Here is a 19970-nt window from a genome sequence, read left to right as displayed (position 1 = left end):
AGCAAAAAGGTCGCTGGTTCGAGCCTTGGCTGGGTCAGTTGGCCTTTCTGTTTAGAGTTTGCATGTTCTCCCTGCGTTTGCGTGGGTTTCCTCCGGGTGCTCCGGTTTCCCCCACAGTCCAAAGACTGAATTGGGTAGGCTAAATTGTCCATAGTGTATGGATGTTTCCCAGAGAAGGGTTGCAGCTGCAAAGGCATCCGCTGTGTAAAACATTTGCTGGATAAGTTGGCAGTTCATTCCACTGTGGCCGCCCTGGATTACTAAAGGGACTAAGCCTAAAAGAAAATGAGTGAATATTGTCATTATCGCAATAAATACCAGAAAATATCGCCCATCCCTAAATTCCAATATTGAAGAATCTATAAACCATCACAAAACCCAATGGTGACAAGGAACCCAAACTCCATCAGATGACAGGAATACAGGAACAAATCCTTTGGAGAAATCAGACACAGTCATGTAAATAAAGAAGCAGAGTTGCAGTTTAGGAATTGTGCACGGTTCTTTATTCACGGGTGAAACAACACAAGCGAGCTACTGTAGTTTATTTTTAAAGGTATGGTACAAATTGCTTGACTAATGTCCTACAATGTATTTTAGTTAGCGACACCCTTAGCATTAGTAATACGTGGGCTTATATTGGATATCTGCCAGTCACTTTCATTCATTCATTTAAAAAAAAAAACTGCCAAATAACATCCACTAATCTTCAGTAGCAGCAAACGATTCAGGGCTGTACGTCAAATATCCTCACATCCAAATCCCTTTTAGACAATAACGCATATCCTACAGCTCAACTCGCTCTGACTGGGCATAATGTACATTCTTTTAATTGCACTTAAGGATATGATTTGAATTCCCTATAGACAGGAAGTGTTTAGCTCCATTTTGACATGATCTTTCTGCATATCTCTAAATAACAAGGCTAGTTATTATTCCAGGTTTTGCATCAGCATTATTCTGATATAAAATAAACACAATGAGGTGATATATGTATACACAGGATATGTATTTTCAGTCAACACGGGTGGAAAAGATGAGAAAAGCAATGTCTGGTTCTATTAATAGTTTCCTGTTTTCATTAGGGTTGGATATTGTTTTGGTTATGTCGATACCAGTGCTAAATCGTTACTTTTAAAATGGTACCAAAACCAGTGCCTGAACTGATACTTTTGAGCCACAAAATTATGGTGGACGACTCTAGAAAAATCTTTTTTTAATAGTTTTAATCGAACAATATTAAAGTTATAAGCAAACATCAATTAATATTATATATATATATGAATTGGGGCGAGGTAACGGCGCAGTAGGTAGTGCTGTCGCCTCACAGCAAGAAGGTCGCTGGTTCGAACGTCGGCTCAGTTGGCGTTTCTGTGTGGAGTTTGCATGTTTTCCCTGCCTTCGTGTGGGTTTCCTCCGGGTGCTCCGGTTTCCCCTACAGTCCAAAGACATGCGGTACAGGTGAATTGGGTAGGCTAAATTGTCCGGAGTATGTGTGTTGATGTTTCCCAGAGATGGGTTGCGGCTGGAAGGGCATCTGCTGTGTAAAAACTTGATGGATAAGTTGGCGGTTCATTCCGCTGTGGCGACCCCGGATTAATAAAGGGACTAAGCTGACAAGAAAATGAATGAATATATATGAATTGTCATTTTCATCGGCTTATCCGGGGCCGGGGCAGCAGTCTTAGGAGATAACTCCAGACTTCCCTCTCCCTAGACACTTCCTCCAGCTCCTCCGGGGGGATCTTGAGGTGTTTGAGTTTCGATATGCTTATTTCATGCGGCCGCTATTTTAAAGAACCAAAGCGAGGCAGCAGTGAGAAGAAGCCCAGAAGTGTAGGACCAGCACTGTAAACATTGCAGCAACATGCTGTGGACTACAAACCTCCAGCTGTTGCCGAGATTTTAAAATGCAGAAATGGTGTAACCATCACTTTAATATTATACAGTAAGTTTAATTTAAACAATTAAAAGCAAATTAGGCATCAAACAACATCACAATTCATGGCTTCAGTTCATGGCACCATTTAAACACCATGGGTACGCTTTCCTGCTTCAGCCTATGAAACCCGGTGAGTGCTAAAACACTGCAGTCCTCTGTAGCACACCCTCGTGTTGCCTGTAATAGTGTTGTCCCGGTACTGAAGTTTTAAAACCGGCTAACATTGAAGCGCAGCTGAGCGCGAATGACTCGCCTGATCTTCACGGCTGCTTCGCACTCCAGTCTCTGTGTATCTGTGTTTACCGCTCTTCATCCAGTGCAAACACAGATACACAGAGACTGAAGCGCGACGCAGCCATGAAGATGTCGAGGCATCAAGCAGATCGCTCAGTGTGCTCAGTAAACAGCGGTGGGTGAACTGATGACCTTCTCGGCCAATCACAAGCATTTCTGTCGAGCACGTGAACACAATGGCAAATCAGTGCTGTTTTAAGAAAGCCATCAACAGTGCCTATAGCAATCTACAGCAACTATAATGTAGATTTATATTTAGTTTAACAACAAAACACCAGTAAATAGCGCTATTCCGCCTAACCTGCTTTATTGAGCTGAAGTTGCTTTTATATGTGTGGCTTTGAATCACAGTCCCTCCCCGCCGTCCAAAGATAATATGCTAAGCGGTTAGCATTTTGGCAGATCACCTACTGCACCTTTAACTCGAGTTTGATAAATGGCATCTACAACGTGTGTTTGGGAAAGAAAACGTTAGCTAACTAGCGGCATTTCCGATAACTTGGCTGAAAATGAGCTCTGAAATCCCTTTTTACTTTCAAAATTCATTCAGAACAGACCTTCGGGTCACTCGGAAGGCTGGGAATAATATATATGTGTCACTCTATCTCCGCTGATAAGATATACAGCCAAGTACACAACATTCCTATGCAACTCCCACTGATATTTCCGGGTTTCTTCCCACCGCAGCCTCGACTTCACTTTAAAAAATCAGTCTATACCCAACCCTAGTTTTTATAAACAGCACTATTTAAAACATTGCCCAGAATATGCTATTCTTAAACAGCTCTTCATCTCAGATGTACCATGATGATGATATGAAATCCACTATACTTTGAACTTCAGACACTGGGTGTGATATTCCACTCAGTAAGGCCAATCTTATAGTCCCTGTTAAATCCAAACGTACAATGTTTATTTTGCTAGCGCACATTGTTAATCTTTAGGTGAACAATTCATCAGTGCAAGTTAATCCATTGAAAAACAAATGTTTGTTTTGGTATTCGTCAATCAAAGTCTGACCGTTTGCTTCAGCGTTTTAGTGGCGATCGTTCTGTTGACGTCGGTTTGACAGATTCAGCTCACAATTTTCTTAACCACAGCCCCTCTTACCGTTAGTTTCCTATAAGGGAATGATGCTCAGAGAAATCCCTGCCACCCACTCAACATTCCGTTTCAGTAGGAAGTACGTCATCGTATTGAAAAAATAGTCTGATCAACTTCCGCATCATGCGGACTTTACAACCGTAGCAGTTCATTTCTTCAAGAAGATGCTCTCTGGTCTGATGTATTCAGATGTAGAGACACAGCTTCAACTTCAGGGAAGTGTCCCACATCAACTATTACAGACAAACAAACCTTGGTTTTCAGAAAAACTTGTCATCAATGCGGAAGTGAGGTCGAGTGACGTCATCAGGGTTGATGAACACGGAGATGGACTTGCCTGGATTCTCGGTCACCAACTGCTGTAGCTTCTTGGCCAGCCGGTCATCTGGCTGCTGGTGATCTGCCAAAGAGGAATCTGCAAGCGGAGAGGGCAGTCCCGAGGAGCTCCCGCAGCGCTGCATCTCCTGCGTCAGTCTGTTGGATGCCTTGGCTTGTTCGATGATGGAGCGCAGGTGCTCGGCTGGATCCGATCGGACCAGCGCTAGCTTACGAGCATGAAACATGGCCGTCTCATCGCACAGATGCTCCAACATGTTGCACTGTGGGATGAAATAGTTAGGACAGGCTTTGTTGACAAGGCAGTGCTGCAGGTCATCGATAAGACCTAGGAGGAAGTATGCAGCATAGTCGTCCTGCGACAAGTAGGTTGCAGGTAGTCGGTCACACGCCCACAACATCATGCTGCGCAAGTAATAAGGACTGATCGCTGTGGGTTGGCCTAGCAGTTTGACAACAATAGCCTTGCATGCCTGGTAAGCTTGCATGAGGCCTGGCGAGATGCATTTTTTCAACTGCACCTCGCTGCGGGCAAAAGAAAGACGCCACTCGTTTTCCCGACAACCAGATGCTGAGCATGCAGGGAGAAGATAAAACCCGCTGATGACCTCCTCCTCTGTTATTTTGCCATCCCAAAAGTGGTTCTCCATCAACCAGCTTTGAGCCACCGCAGGCCAGCCTTTAAACGACACCACGGGAACAATGTCATAAAGCATGCGACTGCTGCCTACTCCTAAAACCATGGACAGCAGCGTGCTGTGACGCTCAACTCTTTCCACCCTTGGGGTACCCCTTTGTGGCTTGCGCTGTAATTCAGCCAGCACCAGTCCCACAGCCTCTTGGAACCAATCAGCAACCATTGTCGGCGAGAAGAAGTAGTTGGTGGTACCGTTCAAATGGTCAGTCAGGGTGCAGCAGTCCCGCCAACGGTTGATTGTTCCCTCGTCGAAAAGTCGCAAGCTGAGCCAAGAGTGCCCGAGTGCCGAGTGCCGCATGTCCAGCGTGACAGGCTGGTTCCGGTCGTGGAGCTTCAGTGCAGGAACCAGCAACGTGAAGGCCATGTCATAGTCAGAGCCTCGGGTGTAAACGCCAAGCTCATCCACGTCCATGTCCACCACACCTTCTCGAACTCCACCGGACAGCAGTAGGTACTCGTTTGCAACAGGCAACTTTTGGTCCAGTTTTTGCACCATGCCTGGAACACATAAAAGAACATAGAGTAGAGGTCAGAATTATTAGCCCCCCTGTTTATTTTTATCCCTAATTTGTGTTAATTAAAAATAACATTTCTAAACAAAATTGTTTTAAAGGGCCATGACACCCCCCACTTTTGGTTCAGGTCCACCTCGGAATTTTTTCAAAAGATGCAACATGGTGGGCGTGGAGCTACGCGAGCAAAGGGCAGGAGTGGGCGTGGCCAGCAGAGCAGGGGAGAAGGTGGGGAGCAAGCAACTGTTGTCAGTCGGTTGACAAAATGAAACACAAACCATGAGGAGATGCATGATTTTATAGTTTACAAAGTTAAAATGCAAAGAAATAAACAGTAATTTAATGCCCTGCTACATTTGTCATTTCATATAGAGATAACCACAATTTATATCATTATAAATATAATCGTGTTCATATAAACACTAAATGAGGAATTTTCCCTCAATCCTCGGGTCTGAATGCAGACTCAGTGCAGCAGGTCTCTGCCCTGTCTATTTTAACCAATAGCCCTGCTGGTAATCTGGAGGATTTAGGCGAACACAGCAGCACGGCGATGTGTCTAAATGTGAACGAACTCCTGATTAAAGACATTGTCCGCCATTGTCCATTTCTCGTACTGCTCTCCTGACAAAAACGCATGCAGCACACACACACTTTTGGCCCTGACAGGATCGTGCAACATGCAACAAACTCCGTGGATCATGGAAACAAACATACACGACCCTTCATGAACGGCTAAATACTGTGTGCCGTGGATCCGCGGACGCGTCTGACCCAGTCATCAACGTAGGATTTCACAGCTGAGCTTGGTACTGGCAGCCAGGTCTGCTTTGTCTTCGGAAAGCACATGCTCTCATGAATATTTAAGAAGCAGACTCATCTCATAGGATAAGAAAACTCCGCTATGAATAATAATGAGAAACGGACGCATCTTCTTTGCACTTGCAGCTCTGCGCTACGTCGCCGATTTTGATCCCACGCCAAAAATCATTTTAAACCCTGAAGCTGAAATTAGCTGATAAAAGCTCAAAATTACCCAATTTTTCCCACAATTAAAGCTAACAGATGCTAACATTGTCGTAACTGATGCTTAACACACACAAATCTGTTAAAATCTCAAAAAAGTACTTGAGGGTTTCGTGAACCTTTAATAACTCATTTCTAATCATTTATTTTGTCATTGCCATGAGGAGAGTACATAATATTTGACTAGATATTTTTTAAGATTAAAAAGGTATTCAGCTTATAGTGCAAGTTAAAGACTTAACTAGGATAATTAGATGGCAAGTTAGGGTAATTAGGCAAGTTATTGTATAATGATGGTTTGTTCTATAGACTATCGAAAAAATATATATTGCTTAAGGGGGCTAATAATTTTGACCTTAAAATGTTTTCAAAAAAATTTAAAACTGCTTTTACTCTAGCCAAAATAAAACAAATCAGACTTTCTCCAGAAGAAAAAATATTATAGGAAATACTGTGAAAATTTCATCATTTGGGAAATATTTAAAAAAGAAAAATAATCATAATTTTAGCTGTATATAAATGTATAATATAACAAGGATTCTTTTAGCTAATAATTTTACAGAAAGGAAGGTCCCACTTCATATTATAGTATTTATAATTATGTGTTATCAAATTCTGTACCATCCCTTACACTGTAACCCAACCTTAAACCTACCCATACCACCAAACTTCTCCCACCCTCTAGAGGACCATTAGTGTTCTGCAATACATTATCAACACAGTAAGTACACTGTATTTATTTTTTGATGTAAGTACCTAGTATGCAAGTTTGACACTCAGTGGTCAAACTAGGTATTGCATTCCTGGATCAAAACAAACGCAAACATAGGTTGCCAGATTGAGGACCAAAAGCAATCTTTTCACGGCAACATGTTTTAACACGTTCGATCATGAACCCGGTTCGAATCCAGCGTCTGATGAACTCATTATTCTTTTTTCCTCCACTACATATCAGATTTTGCCTACTCTTCATCACGAGGAAGACAAGTAGGAATAATTAATAAGTGTGTATTATGTTAAGCGCATTTGAGCATCACATATTATGCACATTTATTGAATGAAAATGTTTCCGATTCACGTATGCCAATTCGTCTTTAGATGGCGCCTTTATAGCAATGTGCGTGCAGTCGTAAGCTCTGATTACATTGGGAAAACCGGCGATTGCCCCATACAGCTGCCATTGCATGGCTCAAAGATACTTTGTAGAGTGCAATTTAACACGATTGCCTCTAGGAGTCGCCAATGGAAATAAAACAAACACACACACGCAAGAAATGCACGTACGCCAGACATGAAGTTGGCGAAGACCAACGCACATTCTCACGTTCATTTCATAATTAGTAAATGCAAACGTGAGCGGGAAACCTGCCGTACGCAAAGTTTTTGTGCGTACGCAGCGTTGATACATGAGGCCCCAGGTGTGTTGATTAGGGCTGGAAAGCAAGATCTCCGTACACTGTAATAAATATCCGTAAATTAGCAGTTGTCCGTATTTTGTGCTTCATGTTTTTATTTTTTAAATGTTAAATGTGTTTATTTATGCTTTTGAATTACATTATGGAGCCTTGATCTTTCTCCCAACAACTTTTAATCTTGAAAAGTTGTAAAAAGTTAAATTTATTAACATTTTTATTAGTTTAAAGTGATATATTGTCTGGGTTGGTGTTGTATCATACAAAAACCTTGTAATGAACTGCCAGTCCATTTTCCTTTATTTTACAGACTTATTTCCCTCTATATTATTTCTTATAAACTATATTATGTTTCCCAGTGCTGGGTTGCAGCTGGAAAAGTATCCGCTGAGTAAAACATATGCTGGATAAGTTGGCAGTTCATTCCGCTGTGGCGACCCCTGATTGATAAAGGGAGTAAGCCGAAAAGAAAATGAAAGAATGCATATTATTTTACTATTATTATTTACTATTTATTATTATTTACTACTAAAACGTCAATAAAAGTCGCTTTGTTTAACTGTAGAGTTGAATTTTCAACATCAAAAGTCGACAGAGGACAGATTAAGCTCCCATAAAGCAATTCACAAACGTATATAAACAGCTGTAAACTAACAAATAACAAATAGCCCATAAGCACGTACAGTAGGACCCATACTGAGCTACTGCACATGACCAAAGCTCTTCCAGATCACTGCAGACAGCACAGCACTCTCCTTCGGCGCCTATTTCTAGTGGATCAATAAGAGGAACAGAAAGTCGACACCAGCAGTAGGAAAAAGCACCAGGTCGATAAAGGAGGAATGTGACGTCCTTTACAGTTGTTTGTACGCTATTTTATGTCTGTACTGGATTTTATCACCGCTGGTGAGCATGGAGGCAGCGCCGATTTAAGGTTCTCATTCATTCATTTTTGCTTAATCCTGATTTATGAGAGGTCACTACAGTGGAATAAACCGCCAACTATTCCAGCATATGTTTTACGCAGCGGATGCACTTCCAGCCGCAATCCAGTACTGGGAAACACCCATACACTTTCATTCACACACACTCATAAACTACGGCGAATTTAGTTCATCCAATTCACCTATAAGTAGGCCCACACGGAATCTGCGCGCGCAGAATTCCGCAGACTTTCCGGAGATTTTCCGCAGAATTCCGCAGATTTTTAGCCCATTTTTAATTCTGTTTATTTGCTTGAGTAATTGTCTAAATCTAATTTATTCAGTTTTTATTCAGTAATTTATTACCTTTTATTTAATATATTAAGGTTTTAGTTTTGAGACTCCGCTGGATACTCCCAAAATAATTCCGCAGAATTCGACCAAAATTCTCCGCAGAAATAGCAAAAAACGTCCGCAGATTTCATCTGGCCCTGCCTATAAGGCATGTCTTTGGACTGTGGGGGAAACCAGAGCACCCGGAGAACATGCAAACTCCACACAGAAATGCCAACTGGCCCAGCCAGGACTCGAACCACAGCATAACCATACCATACCCATTCCTCACCTCCTCGAAATGGCTTTTCTTTACTTTTGGTCACATAGAATGCCTTTAGGGCGGGGCTATCTGTGATTTAGGGCGGAGCTATCAATCTTTTAATGTGGGGCTATTAGTCATTTAGGATGCGGATAATAATTCTTTAGGGCAGGGCAGCTGGGGCTATTGTTTTTTAGGGCGGGGCTATCAATCCTTTAGGGCGGGGCTATCAGTCCTTTAGGGCGGGGCTATTATTTCTTTAAAGTGGGGCTATTGTTTTTTTTAGGGCAGGGCTATTAGTGTGTCTCATTTTTTCTGTACTTTTGTCAGGCGTGGTTCAAGCGAATATGCTACAAATCAGTCTGTAAAATATATTTCTATGTTCTCGTCATCAAGCATCTGAAAATATTCTGCAGAAGAGGGTGCTGATGGTGATTCCCATGGACAGTAATCGTCCACAAATCAACACACAAATCAACAAATCAAAAATCTTTCTCCATTCCTCCAACAATCCGATTGGTTCTCAAAGACCAACTTGTTCTGATTTTAGAAACCATTTCAATTGAATGTACGTCACGATAGGAGAGAAAAGGACATCTTAACTTTAAAGGGCACCTATGTTGTAAAGTCTACTTTTTAAGCTGTTTGGACAGACATGTGTGTAGGTATAGTGTATAGACCGTCATATTGGGTTAATATAAACACACACAGTGCTTTTTTTTTTCAATTTAGCAACATAAAAACAGTGGACCAATTGGAGCGGTATTCAGACCGACCGCAACTTGACGTAGGAGTGCGGTCCCCCCGCCCACCAAATTGATTGACAGCTTCTTATTAACATGTCTCCATAGTCAAGCGTATAATCATATCAACAAGACAGGATGTGCACAAAGCAACCGGGAATAAAAGGTCTGTTCAGGTAGCTGTGATCATCAATCACCATCACACGTGATCAAGAGTGAGTTTTACAGGTTTAAAATGTTTTAAAAGTGCATGATTGTAATGAATTACAGCGATTTACTTCAGATTTACTTCATCAGCACAGCCGCGTGTCAGAACAATTATGAAAGAAAATGCTTCAATCCAGGTTTGTGGACGTTAAATCAGGTTTAGTTTCTACATTAACATTACAGATATCCATACAGCGGTGAGGCAGTGGCGCAGTGGGTAGTGCTGTTGCCTCACAGCAAGAAGGTCGCTGGTTTGAACCTTGGCTCAGTTGGCGTTTCTGTGTGGAGTTTGCATATTCTCCCTGCCTTCACGTGGGTTTCCTCCTGGTGCTCTGGTTTCCCCCACAGTCCAAAGACATGCCGTACAGGTGTGTGTGTGAATGTGTGTGTGGATGTTTCCCAGAGATGGGTTGTGGCTGGAAGGGCATCTGCTGCGTAAAAACTTGCTGGATAAGTTGGCGGTTCATTCTTCTGTGGCGACCCTGGATTAATAAAGGTACTAAGCCGACAAGAAAATGAATGAATGAATATCCATACAGCAGTGGAGATTAACCTGTATCCCATTTAATTAGACTTTTTCAGGTTGTGCTACTGTCCACCAGAGGTCGCATTTCAGTCACGGATGCATGCTTTGTGAGCCTTTCTGACTGAATGAATGAAATAACACAGTTTTCCACCAAGGCAACCCGGGGTGCTGAACTATAATTGGCTAAACTGGCAGTGGGCGGGTTAAAGGGACCAAAACAAAGACAGACGTTCCTGCATGTAACTCACATATTCCAAGCAGGATATCTGACTTCAGCTTTGTTTTTTAGATAAACAAGAATGTTCACTGAGCATGTTTCTGAAATATCTGCAAACATATAATCGTATTTTTATGTTTTAGAAGAGTCAAAAACTTACACACAGCACCTTTCAAATAAAAAGTATAGATAGTTTATAAACCTATACTTAGTATAATGTAATTTTTGCATTAAATTACATTAATAAAGGGACTAAGCCGAAAAGAAAATGAATGAATGAATGAATGAATGATTGAATGAATGAATGAATGAAGGAATGAATGAATGTTTGAATGAATGAATGAATGAATGAATGAACGAATGAACAAATGAATGAATGAATGAATGAAGGAATGAATAAATGAATGTTTGAATGAATGAATGAATGAATGATTGAATGAATGAATGAATGAATGAATGAATGAATGTTTGAATGAATGAATGAATGAATGAATGAATGAATGAATGAATGAATGAGTTAATGCTTATGTGAGCAGTTTCTAATGCGGTGTCTATGGGTGGGACAGTAAATTTGACATTGCCATTATCAGTCTCACACATCGTTTTTTTTTTCTTTTTTCTTTGTTAAAAAAAGTAATGAAAACATGGCCATTGAGTTTTTATTTTGTTTTATTTTAATGACCAAATCTGAATGCAAAAATAATCAATTTGTCATTCTCTCCCATTCACTCCTCTCTAAATTTACCCAACTATAATAATTTCCAAAGCCTGGAAATGTAAAAAAGTGTCTACTCCCGCACACATTCTCTCCAGCGTATATTTCTTCAAATCTGTCTGTCACTGAGATTGCAGTGTCGGTTTTTGTTCCATCTGTCTCATTTACATACACAGACACTGCGGGCCAATCAGACTCCGAGAATCTGAATTGAGGGTGTGTGAATGGCAGTGAGTGAAAGTGTGAGAACAGAAGGAGAGAGCCAGCAGTACATTACTTCTGCCTCAAAGGATATGAGGTTCCCACAATTGCCTGAATGCAGCCTTACACCCGTGTGTTCCTACTTTGGAAATAAAACCCCCAGTCCCAGACAGGCCTATTGATTTGCCACTGAAAACATCCACTAAAGCTTTCTCCGACCACCCTGTGTGCGTCTAATATTTTTAGATTTGGTAAAAATGACAAAACAAATTCAGGTTTGTTCTAAATTAAAAGTTCTTGATATTACATTAATTGCACAACGGAACTTAGCAATTACTTTACTCAGTGTTTGATTAATTAAAATAAAGTTTTTCCTATACTTTTTTCTTCTAAAGAAAGTCTTATTTCTGTTTGACTGGAATAAAAGCAGTTTTGAAACCATTTTTAAGATCAGTATTATTTATCATGTTCAAAGATCCGGTGAAGTGCTTTGAAATGTGTTTTTATTTTGTATGTTTGATGCATGATGTAATCTCAACTGAAACAAGCAAACAGAGCAGGACATAAAGTAGCTTCTGCCCTTTAAAAAAAACAGCCAATAGGGTTATGTTTTAAAAAGCAATTGAGAAGGGGACAGAGCATGTCAGGCACTAAAAAGCATTTGATTGGTCAAAATGATGAGAAACTGAAGTTGATTCATTTAGGTGGAAGTGACAAACTGCAAGCTTTGGATGTTTATATCTTCTAAATGCAAATTATGTCACTGATTCGTGCAACACTAGCTTATAGATAACCTTCAAAGTAAACGAATTGAAAGTGTGTGCACAAGCCAGGAGAATGAAAACAAAGGAAGTGCCATTTTTAAAAACACAGCTGAAACATTACACCATAATAATATATACATAAAATAACAAGTCATAGTCAACCCAAGCTCAAACAAACGTTGTCGTTGTCGTAGTTGTTTACAAGGCCGTCTAAAGCGCGAACAGTTTCACTTTCTCGTGTGCGCTCGCTGTGCGTCTATATTTGAAATATTACCTCAAACTTTTTGAGGTGATGATAATAACGTGCGCGTGATTATTGAAGTGCTTCTGACATCCAATCCTTTCAGGAACAGACAAACGCAAGAGTGAAAAATGAAAAAACAATGAAGAAGCCGGAAAAAACAAAGGAGCAAATGATTGTTTCAGCAGCTTAAAAGATGAACAAACTGCCATGTTTAACTGTCATCATCACCTTCTGGACTATATGAACTGTGAATGACGGAAATACTTTCTAACAGTGGTTACATGTGCTGGTGAAGATTAAAGATACAGATGAGAGGTTTGCACAGACTGTGGGCTATATTTCGTGTTGTTTTGAACCCAAATAAGGACTAAATGTATGCTGTGTGTAGCTTTTCTGTAATTGGTAACATATTGGACACTGTAAGGGTCTGTATGTGTTTATATATGTTTTATATAATTATATGTTTATATGTTTTATATAACTGCAGACCTTACAGTAGACCAGAGGTTCCCAAAGTGGGGGTCGGGACCCCCCGAGAGGTCGCGTGACAATGAAGGGGGGGTCGCCTGGTGATTTTTAAAAATCAATTAATTTTTATTAAACCTTAAGACTTACTGTATTTTATCAATAACCTACTAAAGAGAAAAAAATAGTTGTTTATAGTTACTATAAACTATATAGTTACTATTGTAGCTTATAGTTACTAGTTCTATTGGATTGCGACTTCTCGGGTAATTACATTATACTAAAGACACAGCAATACTGTCAGATGCAGCAGATTTTGTAACACCAGGTTAAACTTTCTAGCCCATTTACAGCACTGACATACATAAAAAAAAACAAAGAATAGACTTGGGTCTATTGGTGTGTGTGTGCGCGTCATTGCATACAAGGTTTCTGTATTTATAACCACCACCTCAGAGAATATTGGGGGTCACGAGTCACTGGCATTGTCATTTTGGGGGTCGCGGGCTGAAAAGTTTGGGAACCCCTGCAGTAGACTATCATTGATCTGCAGTTATAATCGAATCATGTTCATAGAAAGGTTAGTATTGAACATTTATACACAAGTATTTATGTGCATAAAGCATCTGTTTTGTAAGAAGTGCTTCTCATATACTGTTGTTGACCTGTACAGCTTTACTTTGACAATTCCTCGAGCGAGAATGACGTTGACTGCAACTTTCTGAAGTGTACCACGCCTAACAAAAGGGTACCATGGGTGTGACTGCGCAAGCGACAGCAAGAACCGGGGCGGTGGGGGGTTTATCGTGGACGAAAGTGAGGAGATGTCACGGACACCACCCTCTCTATTCTGCTGCCCTAGGCAACCGCCTGTGCTGCCTCTATGGATGCCCTGGCCCTGCCTGTACCACATGTCTTTGGACTGTGGGGGAAACCGGAGCACCCGGAGGAAAGCCACGTGAACACAGGGAGAACATGCAAACTCCACACAGAAACGCCAACTCACTCAACCGATGCTCGAACCAGCGACCTTCTTGCTGTGAGGTAAACGTGCTACCCACTGCGCCACCGCTTCGCCCTGTTTTGTTTTCACATTTAAAATATTTATTATTACTTATTATTATATATTATTCCTTTAGATTATTATAAAATTTCATTATTTATTATTCTTTATTTTTCTAAACTAAAAGTCCTTCTTGGCTAAAATGTAAAAAAACTTTTATTTTAAAATGTTTATAGTCTATTTAGATTTATAAATAGTGGAATTTAAATAGTATGGAGTGAATTGATTAATTTTCTAATCGTCTTTAATTTCAGACATTCATTTTCTTTTCTGCCCTTTATTAATCTGGGGTCACCACAGCGGAATGAACCGCCAACTTATCTAATACATGTTTTTATGCCGCGGATGTCCTTCCAGCTGCAACCCATCTCTGGGAAACATCCATAGACACTCATTCACACTCATGCACTACTGACAATTTACCGTACCCAATTCACCTGTACTGCATGTCTTTGGTCTGTGGGGGAAACCGGAGCACCCGGAGGAAACCCACGCGAATAAAGGGAATTTCAGACATAGATATTTAAAAAAAAAAAAATAAAAAAAAAAAATATATATATATATATATATATATATATATATATATATATATATATATATATATTTAAAAGCAATTCGAATGATGTCATTAAAAATAAGTAATTAATTTCTTGTCGTTATTAACGATTAGTACAGCTACTGTATGTCTGCTCTGTCCATGCACATTACCGTTTTCGACCTTTCTTTTTTTAAACGTGGACATACTTTTTTTTAAACGTGGACATAATCATTCTGATCCCTTCAAACATTAGATTAGGGACATGCATTCATCTGGCTGACGTGGATTTATTATTCCGCGAGAGGTCAAGCATAAAGCGGCTTAAAGAACAGACCCAAATGGAGTCAGTGGTTGGATAATATAAGATAGCGCTGAGATCTTTAGCTAAAGCGCAAAACAGCACAGCAGTGTTGCTAACAAACCTTAATGATGCAATGAAACTGAAACTTCCTCGTGAGATTTGAGTTTCCTTATTCTGTTGAACACAAAAGAAGACGTTTTGAAGAATGCTGATGACTTCCATTATAGGAAAACAATGCTATGGGAGTCAATTGGTACCATCGATCACCATTTTTCAAAATATCTTCTTTTGTGTTTGACGGAAGGAACTCAAATAGTTTTTGAACAAGTAATCGATGACAGAATTTTCATATTTGGGTGAACTACCCCTTTAAGAACGTAGATCAGTATGTAAATCTATCTATATTATATCTAAAACCTCTTATATACAGTAATAACCACAACATATCAATATGAAATTTAAAATACACCAATCAATAGTAGATTGATATAGATGTAAGTCTAAATAGGACATATTGATGATATTGATACAGATAGATTTACTGATATAGATGATATTGAGATAAATAAAAGTGTAAATAGGAAATATAGATGGTATTGATAGAGATAAAATACTGATATAGATGATATTGATATAAATAATCCATAAATAGGAGATACCGATGATATTAACACAGATACAAAATTGATAATAAAATATTGATGATATTAATGTAGATAGAAGTCTAAATAGGAGATATACAGTAGATGATATTAATATAGGCATAGACAGAATATTGATGATAGAATATAGATGATATTGATATAAATAGAAGTCTAAATAGGAGATATAGATATTGATTTAGAATATTAATGATAGAATATAGATGATATTGATATAGATAGAAACATAAATAGGAGATACAGATGAAATTGGTACAGATATAATATTAATAATAGAATATAGATGATATTAATATAAATAGAAGTGTAAATAGGATATATAGATGATATTGATATAGAATATTGATGGTAAAATATTGATGATACTGATATAATAGAAGCCTAAATAGGAGCTATAGATGATATTGATATAAAATATTGATGGTAAAATATTGATGATATTGATATAAAATATTGATGGTAAAATATTGATGATATTGATATAATGGAGGCCTAAATAGGAGATGCAGATGATATTAAAACAGATAGAACATTGATGAGAGATTTTAGATGATATTAATATGATAATGATATAGATAGATGTCTAAATAAGAGATATAGATGATATTGATTTAAATAGAAGGAGAGGTAGATATTGATAAAAGATTGATGATAGAATATAGATAATATTGATATAGATATACGTCTAAATAGAAGATATAGATGATATTGATTTAAATATGATATTAATAATAGAATATAGATTATATTGATATAAATAGAAGCCTAAATAGGACATATTGATGATATTGGTACTGATAGATTTACTGATATAAATGATATTGAGATAAATAAATGTCTAAATAGGATATATAGATGGTATTGACAGAGATAAAATACTGATATAGGTGATATTGATATAAATAGATCCATAAATAGGAGATACAGATGATATTAACACAGATACAACATTGATAATAATAAATAATATTGATGATATTAATGTAGATAGAAGTCTAAATAGATATACAGTAGATGATATTGATATAGGCATATACAGAATATTGATGATAGAATATAGATGATATTGATATAAATAGAAGTCTAAATAGGAGATATAGATATTGATTTAGAATATTAATGATAGAATATAGATGATATTGATATAGATAGAAACATAAATAGGAGATACAGATGATATTGATATAGAATATTGATGGTAAAATATTGATGATACTGATATAATAGAAGCCTAAATAGGAGCTATAGATGATATTGATATAAAATATTGATGGTAAAATATTGATGATATTGATATAAAATATTGATGGTAAAATATTGATGATATTGATATAATGGAGGCCAAAATAGGAGATGCAGATGATATTAAAACAGATAGAACATTGATGAGAGATTTTAGATGATATTAATATGATAATGATATAGATAGATGTCTAAATAAGAGATATAGATGATATTGATCTAAATAGAAGGAGAGGTAGATATTGATATAGATAAAAGATTGATGATAGAATATAGATAATATTGATATAGATATACGTCTAAATAGGAGATATAGATGATATTGATTTAAATATAATATTAATACTAGAATATAGATTATATTGATATAAATAGAAGCCTAAATAGGACATATTGATGATATTGGTACTGATAGATTTACTGATATAAATGATATTGAGATAAATAAAAGTCTAAATAGGAAATATAGATGGTATTGATAGAGATAAAATACTGATATAGATGATATTAATATAAATATAATATTAATAATTGAAGATAGATTAAATTGATATAAATAAAAGCCTAAATAGGACATATTGATGATATTAATACAGATAGATATACTGATATAGATGATATTGAGATAAATAAAAGTCTAAATAGGATATATAGATGGTATTGACAGAGATAAAATACTGATATAGATGATATTGATATAAATAGATCCATAAATAGGAGATACAGATGATATTAACACAGATACAACATTGATAATAAAATATTGATGATATTAATGTAGATAGAAGTCTAAATAGGAGATATACAGTAGATGATATTGATATAGGCATAGACAGATTATTGATGATAGAATATAGATGATATTGATATAAATAGAAGTCTAAATAGGAGATATAGATATTGATGTAGAATATTAATGATAGAATATTGATGATATTGATATAAATAGAAGTCTAAATAGGAGATATAGATATTGATATAGAATATTGATGGTAAAATATTGATGATATTGATATAACAGAAGCCTAAATAGGAGTTATAGATGATATTGATATAAAATATTGATGGTAAAATATTGATGATAATGATATAATAGAAGTCTAAATAGGAGATATTGATGATATTGATACAGATAGAATATTGATGATAGAATATAGATAATATTGATGAAGTCTAAATAGGAGATATTGATAGTATTGATACAGATAGAAGTCTAAATAGGAGATGCAGATGATATTGATATAGAATATTGATGATAGAATACAGATGATATTGATATTATATCCATGTACATATCCAAGGGCTGCTGCAATAATGAATGGACATTAAATTGAGGGTGTTTCTGGCCAAAATCTTTTTAATCTTACTCACTTTTTAACTTGCTGCTAGGAAATGCACTTGCCACTTTATACGCTTGGATATATATATATATATATATATATATATATATATATATATATATATATATATATATATATATATATATATATATATATATATATATGTTTATGATAGATTATAGATAATATTGATGAAGTCTAAATAAAAGATATAGATGATATTGATATAGACAAAAATCTAAATAGGAGATATAGATGGTATTAATACAGATACAATATTGATGATAGATATAGACGATATTAATGTAGATAGAAGTCTAAATATAGCCTAAATACAATTCTTTCTCTGTTTTATTTTAATAGTATGAAACATTATTTAATGAATATAAGCTAAACATTAAGTGAATAACAGTGATTTTTTTTTTTTACTAGAAATAATAACAAAATTGAAGGTGCTGTTGCGCTGGAAGGGCATTCGCCGCGTAAAATAGTTGGCGGTTCATTCCGTTGTGGCGACGCCTGATTAAAAAAGGCGACTACGCTGATGGAAAAATGAATGAAGGTGCCGTTACCGAGCATGGAGAAGATGAAATCCTTGGCGGTGTGTATTTCCAGCGCCCTCTGGTCATCGTACTCTCGCTGGTCTTGTTTACTGAATTCATGGATGAGTCTGTTGAGCTCCTCTATCTTCACCCCGGACCTGAAGTCCAGCTCGTGGCAGCACCACAGCTTGTGGCCGTTATTTAAGCCGCCCGGTCCCGGTGTCGCGGTCGGACTGTTTCCCAGACTGCTGCTAACGGATCCGGTGCGGCTGCTCGGTGCTGGAGCCGCCATCTTCACGCCAAGAGGAGCCGTCAGGGATGCGACCGACCGACGACGATTCTCATGGTTTCCCCTCCTTTTTTTAGTACATCAGGTGGTCTTTGAATGGATCCGTGATGTCATGATGCCATCCACATGTAGCGCACATTTACTCTTGTTGCACGACAGTCCATTGTGAATTGAATAAATCGTGAAATCCGTTTATATTGTGTGCAGACGTTTGAGAATCACGCAGCCACGAGAATATTAAAGTGGGTGTGTGACCGTGTGTGAGAGAGAAAGAGGGGAGGACATTATTGTAAAATCATATATGTTTACTCATTTATTTCAATATTTGCATATTTATTTATTTATTCATAAAGAATTTTATAGATTTATTTACTTATTTATTTATATATTTGCATATTTATTTATTTATGCAGGAATTTGTGCATTACTCATTTATTTATATATTTGCGTATTAATTTATTTATGCAGGAATTTGTGGATTTATTTACTCATTTATTTATTTACATTTGTCTATTTATTTATTTATTAATTGACTGATTGATTTATTTATTTATGCAGGAATTTGTGGATGTATTTACTCATTTATTTTTATATCTGTGTATTTATTTATTCATTTATGCAGGAATTTGTGCATTTATTTACTCATTTATTTATATATTTGCAAATGTATTTATTTATTCATGCAGGAATTTGTGGATTTATTTACTTGTTTATTTATATATTTGCATATTTATTTATTTATGCTGGAAATTGTGGATTTATTTGCTCATTTATTTGTATATATTTGTGTATTTATTTATTTATTGATTTATTTATTTATTCAGGAATTTGTGGATTTATTTACTCATTTATTTATATATTTGCACATTTAATTATTTATTGTTTTTGCAGGTTACATATTTCATAGCCCTGGGCCTGGCTGACTGAAATTTAAAAGTCCCTGTGCATATACCACATTGTTTTATTTTTAATCCACTTAAATAAAAATAAAAAACTGATTAAATTATCTTAATCTGTTCGTGTTAAGACAATATGAAGGAATTGTGTAAAACTCTGTATTTTTTTTTTAC

General features: G+C 36.9%; 1 protein-coding gene across 1 annotated transcript; it reads right to left on the bottom strand.

Moving 5' to 3' along the window:
* Window positions 1-483: 483 nt before the first annotated feature.
* On the bottom strand, window positions 484-18969 carry mb21d2 (Mab-21 domain containing 2). Its single transcript, XM_687572.8, has 2 exons — window positions 18642-18969; window positions 484-4871 (listed from the first exon to the last, which is right to left on the bottom strand). The coding sequence occupies exons 1-2, from the start codon at window positions 18901-18903 to the stop codon at window positions 3601-3603; spliced, it is 1533 nt and encodes a 510-aa protein (XP_692664.2). The 5' UTR covers window positions 18904-18969; the 3' UTR covers window positions 484-3600.
* Between the last annotated feature and the right edge of the window lie 1001 nt (window positions 18970-19970).

This window comes from Danio rerio, chromosome 2, assembly GCF_049306965.1.
Source record: "Danio rerio strain Tuebingen ecotype United States chromosome 2, GRCz12tu, whole genome shotgun sequence".
In the NCBI taxonomy this organism is placed as follows: Eukaryota; Metazoa; Chordata; class Actinopteri; order Cypriniformes; family Danionidae; genus Danio; species Danio rerio.
This window is presented reverse-complemented; position numbering and strand designations above follow the sequence as displayed.